The sequence below is a fragment of the Garra rufa genome, chromosome 2, assembly GCF_049309525.1.
Source record: "Garra rufa chromosome 2, GarRuf1.0, whole genome shotgun sequence".
NCBI classification, from domain to species: domain Eukaryota; kingdom Metazoa; phylum Chordata; class Actinopteri; order Cypriniformes; family Cyprinidae; genus Garra; species Garra rufa.
The window spans coordinates 32,353,728-32,367,486 of record NC_133362.1 but is presented as its reverse complement, the minus strand read 5'-3'; the positions used below and the strand labels follow the sequence as shown (position 1 = coordinate 32,367,486).

Below are 13,759 nucleotides of genomic sequence, written 5' to 3'. Positions count from 1 at the left end.
GACATAAACATCTTGGATCACAAGGGGGTGAGTAAATTATCTGTAAATTGTTGTTCTGAAAGTGAACTACTCCTTTAATGAGTCTCTGACATGATCTTCATTTTCTTATTCCTCACACACTAAACAGAGGCCAATTTAATCTTCCCTGAGAGTTCTCAGCAAACTTTAACTACCTTCACGAAAACATACCTGTGGGAACTTTTTCGTAAGATGCAAAATACGTACCACCATGTACATTTTGTGACATATTCAATGTGAAATATTCACTTTTTTTGCCGGAACAGATAAACATACAGTTGGGGGGAAAAAAATTTGATCCCCTGCTGATTTTGACGTTTGCCCACTGACAAAGAAATGATCAGTCTATAATTTTAATGGTAGGTTTATTTGAACAGTGAGAGGCAGAATAACAACACAAAAAATCCAGAAAAACACATTTCAAAAAAGTTATACATTTATTTGCATTTTAATGAGTGAAATAAGTATTTGATCCTCTATTAATCAGCAAGATTTCTGGCTCCCAGGTGTCTTTTATAGATAAACGACACCTGTCCACAGAAGCAATCAATCAGTCAGATTCCAAACTCTCCACCATGGCCAAGACCAAAGAGCTGTCCAAGGATGTCAGGGACAAGATTGTAGACCTTCAAAAGGCTGGAATGGGCTACAAGACCATCAACAAGCAGCTTGGATGTGAATTTGCGATTATTCGCAAATGGTAGAAACACAAAATAACTGTCAATGTCCCTCGGTCTGGGGCTCCATGCAAGATCTCACCTTGCGGAGTTTCAATGATCATGAGAACAGTGAGGAATCAGCCCAGAACTACACGGGAGGATCTTGTCAATGTTCTCAAGGCAGCTGAGACCATAGCCAACAAGAAAACAATTGGTAACACACTACGCGGTGAAGGACAGAAATCCTGCAGCGCCCGCAAGGTCCCCTTGCTCTAAAAAGCACATGTACAGGCCTGTCTGAAGTTTGCCAGTGAACATATGAATGATTCTGAGGAAAACTGGGTGAAAGTCTTGTGGTCAGATGAGTCCTAAATCAAGCTCTTTGGCATCAAATCAACTCGCCGTGTTTGGAGGAGGAATGCTGTCTATGACCCCAAGAACACCATCCCCACAGTCAAACATTGAGGTTGAAACATCATGTTTTGGGGGTGTTTTTCTGTTAAAGGGACAGGACAACTGCACCGGATCAAAGGGACGATGGACTTGGTCATGTACCGTCAAATGTTGGGTGAGAACCATTAACAAGTGGGTCGTGGATGGGTATTCCAGCAGGACAATGACCCAAAACACACGGCCAAGGCAACAAAGGAGTGGCTCAAGAAGAAGCACATTAAGGTCCTGAAGTGGCCAATCTCCAGACCTTAATCCCATAAAATATCTGTGAAGGGAGCTGAAGATTTGAGTTGCCAAATGTCAGCCTCAAAACCTTAATGACTTGGAGAGGATCTGCAAAGAGAAGTGGGACAAAATCCCTCCTGAAACGTGTGCAAACCAGGTGGCCAACTTCAAAAAACAAGGGTTTTGCCAACAAGTACGTAGTCATGTTTTGCGAAATACTTATTTCACTCATTAAAATGCCAATTTAATTAATAACTTTTTTGAAATGCGTCTTTCTAGATTTTTTTTTTGTTTTACTGTCTCTCACTGTTCAAATAAACATACCATTAAAATGATAGACTGATCATTTCTTTGTCACTTCCCTCACTCACTGTAACACTAAAGATTTGAGTTATGGCTGCAATAACATTTTCACAATATTGCTGTTTTTACAAATAAGTACAGCCTTGGTGAAAATTCCTTCAAAAACACTGAAAAATCTTACCAACCACAAACTTTAAAACTGCCTCCTCCTAGTACTACTACCATCTGAAGAGATTTACACCACTGTGAACTTCGAATAGAGCTCGAAAGATCCTCAGGCCCATCACATCATGGCCATCACCTATTCACCTTTCCTTCCTCAGGCAGACATGCTACTCATGCGCACAAGTACATCTCGCCATGATAGCAACTTCTTCCCTGAGGCCATCGGCCTCCTTACTGGCCTCAGGAAGTTATTATACTCTACATGTTCAAACTTATCCAGCAGCATTTCATTATCACAATACCTGAAAATCTATCAGAATTCTAAGTTGTATGTTTTGATAAGGTTTTATTATAGATGTGAGAAGGAGGGCAGGAGGGCACACCAGGGCACGTGTCCACTTGAGTAACTCCTTATAGACAGCTGATGAAGCATCAGCACTACGAAGATATCTTAACCCAAGAGAAGGCAATAAATGACTTTTAATTGACAATTCAAGGACTCCCTGGCACAGAACTGCAGTGATAAAGTAATACTGGCAAAAGCTTCTGCTTTCATAATGCATGTTTTGACCCGCCTCACCCCTGAATTGGCCTTCCTTCACCGAATCTCTCAGACTGATTGCTTTTTTTTGCCATTTTTTCAGAGAGATTCTGAAGTCTGCTACACTGTTTTGTACTAAGGTGTCCTATGTCTAACAGTGTCATCTAAGGTTGAACTTTTGCCACAGATAGGTCTTCTGAGCATATTCTACATTAACCTCAGAATATTCCATTTATCTTGGGTTTTTTTTTTCTGGACAGCATTCACTAGGAGAAACTGTTCAAAGAATCCCTCAGATCTCACTGGCTATCTGCTGAGGTTCTTATCTAGTGAAATGATCAGTTATTTTCTAAAAAAAAAAAAGTTAATTTACAAAAGGGCTGCCCTCTAATAGTCGACTAACCGTTAGTTGATGAGAAGAGGCTTGGTAGACCTAAATTTTATTAGTCGCTTAATTACAGAAAAAACAGTCACACAGTCCGTGATGGACAGATCATTAACTGCTGGTCTATGTGGTAATATAATACATCAGACAGGACAACCAAATGCACATTTATCATTCATCGTCGTCAAATATGGCTTTTCATCTGAAATATGTAAGTAGTAGCAACTCTACCCTGGCAGATCTAATGTTAGCCTAAAAATGTGCGCTATTGAAGTGTCTGTCCAGAGTGTGGAAGCCGAACAGTAGCACGCTCACTGCATGACAGATGGAGGCGCCGGTGTGGTTACTTGCTCTTAAAATACTTTTTGGTCATACAGATAAAAGTAATACATCTTTCGAATCTGTAAAGACGTTTATTTGTGTGCACTCAGAATAACAACGACACGTTGTGCTTTTGTAAAATAATGATCAAACAGGATGCGCTTCTGCCGTCTCAATCTGTGTGAACTTACAGACATGAAAAATATAGGTTATCTATAGAGAGTGAAATGTCTATTTTTAAATGAACCAATTTAAATAGAAGACAAATATTCTCAGATTATATAATCCATATGAAACATGCATACAGGCACATCCACTGCTGCGGAGATGACGAGTCAGTGTCGCAGACTTCATGTCTTAAGCCGAAAACAAAGAAAGCACTAGTTTATGAATAAATTATGAAAATGTTAATACAGTCTTCTTGCTTTTTTTCCTGGCCTGAAACATTCAGAATTATTATATCTGCCAGCTTTTTTGTGTGCACTTGACTGCTTATTAGGCTATGTAGGAAATTAAAGCCTTATTATTATGATATATATGGTTTATTAAATGTGCGACTAATAGTCGACTAATCCTTCAAATTAACGATTACTAGTCGACCAGAAAAATCTTTAGTCAGTGGTTAAAAAGTACTTTTTTTTGTTTTTAGAAAATGACAGATTGTTTAGCTAAATAAGACCTTTATTCCTCGTTTGGGATCGTGTAGAGCCCTTTGAAGCTTCACTGAAACTGCAATTTGGACCTTCAACCTGTTGATCCCAATTAAAGTCCACTTTATGGAGAAAAATCTTGTGATGTTTTCCTCAAAATCCTTTATTTCTTTTCGACTAAAGAAAGAAAGACATGGAAATCTTGGATGACACGGGGGTGAGTAAATTATCAGTGAATTTTCATTCAGGAGTGAACTAATCCTTTAATACAGCACTTCAGGAAATGTTCAAAAGAAAAGCATCTATTTTAAAAAGAAATCTATTATAGCATTATAAATGTATTTATTGGCAATTGTAATCAATGTAATGCATCCTTGCTGAATAAACATATCAATTTCTTTTCAGAAAATTCTTGCTGACCCCAGAATATTATTTTATCAGTTGAGAGTTATTTCAAAATATTATTTGTGACCCTGGACCACAAAACCAGTCATAAGTTGTACGGGTATATTTGTAGCAATAGCCAAAAATGCATTGTATGGGTCAAAATGATAGATTTTTCTTTTATGCCAAAAATCAAGATCATGTTCCATGAAGATATTTTGTAAATTTCAAATGTCAAATGTCAAATGTCAAATCTTAATTTTTGATTAGTAAAATGCATTGCTTCATTTGGTCAACTTTTGAAGGCGATTTTCTCAGTATTTTTACAATCTAGTGGGATTTTTTTTTAGACACCCCTGCTCTAGAACCACTAAAGCATCAACATTACAGGTGAGAGGGATCTTGGTAACTCACAGGATGCAAAGCCAGGACTGCTGGTACTGGATCCCCGTGGCTGTGGCCGTCACACACTGCAGCGTCTCTGACAATAGATGCACTGTGAGGAGAGAAGGCAAGGGGTCAGTTGAGAGCGGCCATGCAATACAAACAATGGATGACCATGCATGAGGAAAGAAACCAAACAATCAATTCAAGTTAACTTCAATCTGGATGCCACTTCAAAAAAAGTATGAAGAACAGTAGTGAGACTGCTCATGGCGACACACAACAAAAACAAACAAGAGGATGTGAATTGATGGAAGGGCCGGTAATTAAATCAAAGTCTGCTTATCTCCATGAAAAGGCTAATGAATATCAAGGTAGAACAGAAGCAGAAGCTCACCAGAGGACAATACACATCACTGCAGCCAGCATGAGTGACAATGAAGACCTTTCCAAGAACACCACCAAATGTTTAATTCAAATTAATCAATCAGTGTGTGTGTGTGTGTGTGTGTGTGTACGTTCCCTGCCCTCTGTTTTGTGTAGGTGCGAGCTGTCCAGCATATTAACAACAAGCAGTGTGAAAGCATGTGTGTGTGTGTGTGTACCTGGTATTCATCACGTTATGGGGACCAAATGTCCCCACAAGGATAGTAATACCAGTAGATTTTGACCTTGTGGGGACATTTCTCAGGTCCCCATGAGGAAACAGGCTTATAAATCATGCACAATGAGTTTTTTTGAGGAAGTAAAAGTGTGCACAATCTCCTGTGAGGGCTAGGTTTAGGTGTAGGGTAGGTGTAGGGCGATAGAAAGTACGGTTTGTACAGTATAAAAACCATTACGCCTATGGAATGTCCCCATAAAACATGTAAACCCAACATGTGTGTGTGTGTGTGTGTGTGTGTGTGTGTGTGTGTGTGTGTGTGTGTGTGTGTGTGTGTGTGTGTGTGTGTGTGTGTGTGTGTGTGTGTGTGTGTGTGTGTGTGTGTGTGTGTGTGTGTGTGTGTGTGTGTCCTCTGTCCGGCAAAGGTGACAGGTGTGAGTTGTTCAGCATGACCAGCAAAAACAATATGTGTATGTGAATGTGTGTGGTGCATATGTGTGTGTGTGTGTGTGTGTGTGTGTGTGTGTGTGTGTGTGTGCTGTTTAGCAGGCAGGATGGATGTCTCTGGCACACAGTCACACTGTCTCATCAATAAGACATCACACACTCACACCGTGGACAGATGGGTATCACCATGACAACACACTCAGCACCATCGAGAAATAGACAGGAAGAGAGAAAGAATGAGAAGGAGGGGAAAAGAGAGGGAAACGTATCAATGGAGCAATACAGGGCAATATGAAGACCATTGAATTGGCAGGAGGACAAACAGCTGAGATAATTGTGTACTTGGTGTGTTCGTGAAGGAAAGAGCAGACCGTCTTTTTCCACAGTACTTTTAAAAATCAAAAGTACAATGATGTAGGGCCATAAAAGCATGTACACTAAGGCAACCATACACATTTTCACAAACACTACAGCTTGATGATATATTGAATAGTGTATATTATTTTGTTGCTAATTTTGGGATGTTTGATTGTTTTTTTGGACATTACGTTTGTAAGACTGTGCCAGGAGGCCAGTTTCACACTTGTTCATTCTGTCATAACTTGTATGTTCATATCTGAGTAGGATGAGAAGTTATTTTGATACTGTCTCTGATTCAAACCTCTGTAACAAAAAAGCAGCTAGAATTGGGAAGTGTGATTCATTTCCGTTAATCAGTCGAAAATGGCAGTTTAAATTCTGATTCAACTAACTAAAACCATGAGATAGAACAACTAATTGAAAATCTGGAATCTGGAAAATATTGAGAAAATCGGCTTTAAAATTGTCCAAATGAAGTTCTTAGCAATGAATATTACTATTTAAAAATTAAGTTTTGATATATTTATGGCAGTAAATTTACAAAATATCTTCATGGAACATGATCTTCACTTAATATCCTAATGATTTTTGGCATAAAAGAAAAATCGATAATTTTGACCCATACAAATATGCTACAAATATACCTGTGCTACTTAAAGGAGAACTCCGGTGTGATTTTGACCTAAAGTGTATTGAATCATGATACCGAGTGTGAACGTACCTTGCATATCTCATCTCGTCTTGTCCACTGCTGTCCGAAATCTGGGGTCAGTTAGCCGATGCTCACAACAGGTTGTCAATGAGAGTCCATAGGGCATCGAAGAAGCCATGTAAATAAATCACTGTTTTACGCCATTTATGAGGCACAAAGTAGCTCCACACTTCATTGGTAGACTTCCAAGGGCCCTGACATTTAAAACGAGACATTGAGAACTCAGAAAAAGCACCGGTAGTTTATTTACAAGAAGATTTATACAGACAGTACCTGGAAGAGAAAATCCGGTCGCCGCCATCTTGAACTTAGTCACGATAAGTCGAGTGTCGAGCACCAAGGAATTTATCAGGTTATCAACTTATCAGGTTGTAGTTTCCTTCGTGCTCGACACTCGACTTATCGTGACTAAAATTAAGATGGCGGCGACCGGTCTGTTCCTCGTGGAAAATGTCTGTATAAATCTACTTGTAAATAAACTACCGGTGCTTTTTCTGAGTTCTCAATGTCTCGTTTTAAATGTCAGGGCCCTTGGAAGTCTACCAATGAAGTGTGGAGCTACTTTGTGCCTCGTAAATGGCGTAAAACAGTGATTTATTTACATGGCTTCTTCGATGCCCTATTGACTCTCATTGACAACCTGTTGTGAGCATCGGCTAACTGACCCCAGATTTCGGACAGCTGGAAACAAACCGAGATGAGATATGCAAGGTACGTTCACACTCGGTATCATGATTCAATACACTTTAGGTCAATATCACACCGGAGTTCTCCTTTAAGACTGGTTTTGTGGTCCAGGGTCACATATTATATTATATTATACTAGATCTATAACTATAACTAACTTATAACTAGATCAGATTATTTAATTTAATCTTTATCTTACTATGATTTAAGTTTAAGTACAATTCATTATTAATATAGACAATATCACACTCTCAAAAAGAATGTATACATTTTATAATTTTTCATACAAATAAGAATGATTAAATATTAGTGCTATCATTCGATTAAAAAAATCAACAAAGTAATCACTATTTTTTTCTGAAATTAATCCCACCTAAAATTAAAATTTTTAAATATACCTTTATATCGCAATAATTCAACATTCAATCTTCAAATTAATTCAGAAACAACATAGAGATAAACATAAAGTATATTTTTAATATTTGTTAAATATTTGTTTGACTGGTGAGTATCACTGATAACAATATTACTGATGTCTCTAGGACAATGTTCTTTTTTCCTAATATTTAATAATTGACTATAGCCATTAAACATTACAGTAAAATTAAGAGCTATCAATTTTAACATTTATTAGACTAAAAACTACTTCTAATTTAAGTGAACAATCTTCGAATAAGCCCATTATTTACCTGCGTCCTTGATCAAGTTATCAAACACTACATACTGAAATAAATATAGATGAATCCTTAAAGCTACAAAAGTTATTGATTTCCTCTTTTTTCTTTTGTTCTTTGATTAACAGACATCACAGCAGCTGGGTTATTAGGTTTTTTGGCTGCTATTACTTTAAGAGCTGCTGCTACTAAATGTGGCACAGATCTGACACACATGCTCGTAGTTTCATTGGCGCTTTAATAATAAATGATACAGGCTACAACGCACGCCACTGCATTTGTGCGTGCAACTGAAGCATGCATTATATGAGCACAATATAATGGCTGACAGGACTGAAAAATTAGTTTTAACTGACATATGCTCTGACTGACGTTCTACTGAAGCTCCCTCATCACCTGTACCTTTCTAATGCTTGTTTGACTAGCACCTGTACGCTTGTATTGTCATGCTCTGCCTGAAATCTTTTTTTTATTCCAGTTCAAGACAGTTAGGGTATGTCAAAAACCCCCATCTCATTTTCTCCCTCAACTTCAAAATCATCCTACATCACTGTTTTACCTTTTTTGTTAAGAGTATTTGATTTTCTTTGCATGTTCACTTTGCAAACACTGGGTCGGTACTTCTGCTGATTTTTCAAGTTGAGGGAGAAAATAAGATGCTATTTTTTTTTTGACAAGATGAGCATTTGAGGTTAAAAAGTATATAAATTGTAATACTAAAAAAAAAAATAACAGATCGTTTCACTAGATAAGACCCTTCTTCCTCGTCTGGGATCGTTTACAACTGCATTTGGGATCATTTGAAGCCTATTTAAACTGCATTTTGGACTATATGGAGAAAAATCCTGAAATGTTTTCCTCAAAAAACAATTTCTTTACGACTAAAATAAGAAAGATATGAACATCTTGGATGACAAGTGGGTGATTACATTATCTGTAAATTTCTGTTTCGGAAGTGAACTTCTTTAACTGCGTAAAATATTTGGAAAAATTAATCACCTGTGCCAACGCACTAATTTTGACAACACTAATAAATATCCTTTTTTGGGTGATTTAGTTAGTAACACTATGGAAAATATGTCTTGGTTATTTTCAAATAGATTTTTAGTATTTATGTATACTGCATATTGTCAAAAAGCTGAAATATACCCAGATATCATGTTTTCAGCTGTAAAATACACGCATTAACATTCAGGCAATCATCTAGGCCAACCCCATCTCACCCCTTCTGATAACTGCCAGAGGCCTGGACATCAGTATGGAATGAGATGTTTTTATTCACACACACTGAAGAGTTTTCCTGAAGATATTAAAAAGTCTGTTCAATGTGTGTGTGTGTGTGTGTGTGTGTGTGTGTGTGTGTGTGTGTGCTGCATAAATATTAAGACGAAAAAGACATCGGAATGACAGTGGACTTTTTCAATCACAACAGCGGAATCCATGCAAAGCCAATCAGCCGAACGCCAATGAGCCAGGAATGAGAGAGAGAAAGAGAGAGAGAGAGAGAGAGAGAGAGAGAGAGAGAGAGAGGGGTGATGCAGCCCAATCTAAAGCACCACCACAGGGAAGGGAATCACTCAGCATTCACCACCGACTCTTTTAAAACAACACCGAATCTTGTCATTTCAGATGTGTGGATACTGATTTCAAATTGGATTGTGTCACTGCATCAACTACGAAATGCAGCAAATTGATGGATCTGAATAAGAAAACAGAGACTCGCGTGTCTGTCGGACTAATGGTACGTGTCAATCACATCCAGCGAAAACATCAGCACTCAGGGAGAAAACACACATGAATTGTGGGTAATATCGCACGTCTGATCATATCGTTCTTACCGTTGTCATAGAAAATGAAATTCGCCGACCTGTCTGTGCGAGAGAATTGGAAACACACAGACGCACCCGTGCAAGCACACACAATCACACGAACACACATACACACACACACACCGAGTTCAGCTTGGAAAGGAAAGAGTTAAAGTTAGGTTGAGCACAGAAACACATGTTGTAAACCCTAAAAGCAAGCAGAAAGAGTGAAACGTCTCTCAGACACAAATTCAGATAACCCACCACCCACACAGACACAACGATCCTCCCTCTCTCACTAATTGGGGCTGGGTTGTCAGGCAGATGCTCAGGTCTCTTTACTCAGATGAAATATGATTTTTCTCCATCTTTCATTGCGCTTGCATCTTAGCTCAATGAGATCTTTATTCGCATTTCGTTCTAATTTGATCTTCAGACTGATAGACTTTGGGTTGCGCGCGTGTTAGTGCGCACATACAATCAATGCGCTCACAATTAGATCCCATTCATGGATTCTCAAGCGAACGATCATACATTATCATATTCATGACATTCACATTTCATAATCCAATCACACATCAGTTCATTTGCATGTTCCCAGGCTCATATCATTAATATGATTCTCGCTCACATGTGAGCTATGTATCCTAGCAACAGAGACAAGAGGGAATGTATCATCCCTAGACTTCAAGAAAAAAAAAAAAATCAACTAACGATAATTCACATCTCACCGTATGCACAACCTGACAGCGTCCGGACGCAGATTAGGTGCCGTGTTAGAAAGAACCGGAGTGACGGTACAGTAAAGTCGAGGACTGGGCTTAATTGGTGCCCAGGATAGCCAATGATATTCTGTGTGTATTCAGTGTGAATTTGGCATCGATGATAAGAACACAGAGATTACTGGTGAGCCGGAAACGATCAATACGATCCAGAAAAAGCACGCTGCCAGCTTGTGAAAATCTCAGAAGGAAATGACACATTCTTGAAGCCTGATAAATTCACATGCTGTGTTTATATACATTGTGCTGTCATGAATGTTTCATTTATTATAGTGAATTTTGATTCAGAGATGAGAAACAAGTACAAATTGAACCATCAGGATAGAAACTATCCAAGCGTCTAATAGTGTTGAGAAATATCAGGGGTGATAGACATTCAATTCAAAGACGTTCAATTTTGACATAATAGGACTACCAGTGTACTGTATCCCAATGAAAGCTTTCCTTTATCCTCGTGTCGTGTAAGTGTTTTTGGCAGGACGTCTTAATTAGGGGCTTAATTTCAACTGACTGTGTTGTAAATGTAGGGCTTCGAACATAAATCAGGAGATGAGGCATTTGGTTTGCCAAAACCACTCACTATATAGTCACCTTAATCGTTTAAAAAAGCAGTATGAACTGAAATATCTGTTTTTAATGCGAATCTTTGGTGGTGCGGCATGCCAGAGGTTCCTGAGAGAGAAGGAGTTAGTGATACAGAGCAAGGCTGAAAAGGGATACTTGAGTTGTGTAGCTTGGGGAACCTTTTTAGAAAATGCTGGGTAACCAGGGGCCAGTGAATAAAATGGCTTGGCGGAGTAGATCTAATGATAGCTGCAGTGATATGGAGTAACCAACATTTTCTTGCTTCATTATATGCAAATATAATTAAATATTTTATTCAATAAAAATGAATTAATTAAATTTAAAAAGTGTAAGCACCTAAATTCTATACACAAAAAACAATGATAAAATTCATAAATGTTATGTCAAGTCTGGTGCCTGCCTTGTCCACACTTATACATTTTTGGTTGAAAATGCATCTTTTACTCTCCGTTTTGGCCTTCGGTTCACACTGAGATGTGTTTGTTGAGGAAAACTTTTTAGATTATAGATTTTTAATGTTTTTTAAGTCTCTTCTGCTTACCAAGCTTGCATTTATTTGATCCAAAGTACGGCAAAAACAGTAACATTTTGAAATATTTTTACCATTTAAAAAAAAGGTTTTCTATTTGAATATGTTTTGAAACGTAATTTATTCCTGTGAATTTCAAAGTGAATGTTTAGCATCATTACTCCAGTCACATTCAGAAATCATTGTAATATTCTGAATTGCTGCTCAAAAACATTTATTATTATGTTGAAAACAGCTAAGTAGAATTTTCTCAGATTTCCTTGATGAATAGAAAGTTCAGAAGAACAGCATTTATCTGAAATAGAATTTTTTGTAACACTTTTGCTAAATAAAAGTATTCATTTCTATGATTTCTTTACCAGAAAAAACTGACTGCAAGCTTTTAAATAGTATAGTGTATAATGTTAAAAAAGCTTTTTATTTGAGATAAATTCTGATCTTTGAATCTTTCTATTCATCAAAGAATCCTGAAAAAATGTACTCAGCTGTTTTAAATATTGTTCTAGAACAACAACAAATCAACATATTAGAATTTCTGAAGGATCATAGGACACTGAAGACTGGAGTAATGATGCTGACAACTTAGCTTTGATCACAGGAATAAATTACATTTTAAAATATATTCAAATAGAAAGCAGATATTTTAAACATTAAAAGCATTTTGCATTAGTACTGTTTTTGATGTATTTTGGATTAAAAAAATGCAACTTTTGACTTGTAGTGTAAACAAATTAGAAAATGCTGAAAATGGAGACTTCAGAAAACAGTGACGCATGTTTAGTCATGTGACGCATATTGTGCCAATACATATCTATGTTTATATCGGTGTTGTGCTTGTTATGTGCTTTTCACTTGCACACTTTTGCTACAGATATGTTACTTCATACACACTTAACATTACAGCCCTGCAAAGATGACAGAAAATTAACTCACAATTGCTGTCCTGCAACAAAACATGAGGGCAATTGCATTTTAGATTAAGCATATAATGGTGAGTGACCACAACCTAGACATGAATAATGAGATATTTTGGTAAATAAAATCAGAAGAACTGTATGAAAACTTAGTATGTCTGTTTAGTTCGGAGCTGATGTGGTGGCAGAAATAAGTTTTAAAGGATCAGTATATACAAGGCATGGAAAAAAACAGTAAAAAAGATCATTTTGAGTTTTGAGTTTATTAAAATTCTGACTTTTTCTTGCAATTCCAAGATTATAACTCACAATTCTGATAAGAAAAATCAACTACTCATTTTCTCTTTTCCCCTCTGCTCAGAATCATGAGTTTATATCCCATACTTCTAGCTTTTTTCCCTCAGAACTGACAAACTCGCAACTGTTGATTTCTCCGCTATGAACTGCATATGTGAATATTATGTAGACCTATTGTTTAAATCTCATTTATGCTTTAAAAATATAGTAATCACTGCAGGTTTCATCCATAGTCTGTCTATTTGTGACCCTGGACCACAAAACCAGTAATAAGGTTAAATTTTACAAAACTGAGATGTATGCATCATATGAAAGTTCAATAAATAAGCTTTCTATTGATGTATGGTTTGTTAGGATAGGACAATATTTGGCCTAGATACATCTATTTGAAAATCTGGAATCTAAGGGTGCAAAAAAATCTAAATAGTGAGAAAATCAACTTTAAAGTTGTTCAAATTAAGTTCTTAACAATGCATATTACTAATCAAAAATTACATTTTGATATATTTATAGTAGGACTTTTGCAAAAAATCTTCATGGAACATGATCTTTACTCAATTTCCTAATGATTTTTGGCATAAAAGAAAAATCAATAATTTTGACCCATTCAATGTATTTTTGGCTATTGCAACAAATATACCCCAGCGACTTAAGACTGGTTTTGTGGTCCAGGGTCACATTTAAATGTCTACATCAGCTTCAAATGGCATCTTTGACGACAGTATTCTATAGAAATGATTTGCATTCTGATTCTGACATTCAAAGACACAACAATCAATTTTTTCCTCTTATTCCATGTACTTTACCATAGTATTTTACCCGTTTCTCAGTTACCAGCAAAATGCGCACGCAGCTGCAAGTGACATAACTTT

General features: G+C 37.0%; 1 protein-coding gene across 4 annotated transcripts in view; it reads right to left on the bottom strand.

Annotated features, from left to right (window-relative positions):
• Positions 1-13,759, bottom strand: part of slc4a11 (solute carrier family 4 member 11) — a 102,333-nt gene that overhangs the window by 39,898 nt on the left and 48,676 nt on the right. For 2 of the 4 annotated variants that reach the window (XM_073835117.1, XM_073835119.1), the window contains exons 6-7: positions 9,811-9,843; positions 4,519-4,600 (exon numbers count right to left, since the gene is read on the bottom strand). In XM_073835117.1, the coding sequence (XP_073691218.1) occupies positions 4,519-4,600; positions 9,811-9,843 (115 nt within the window). The remainder of the gene's footprint in view (positions 1-4,518; positions 4,601-9,810; positions 9,844-13,759) is intronic. The other 2 variants (XM_073835118.1, XM_073835116.1) reach the window with 1 other exon arrangement.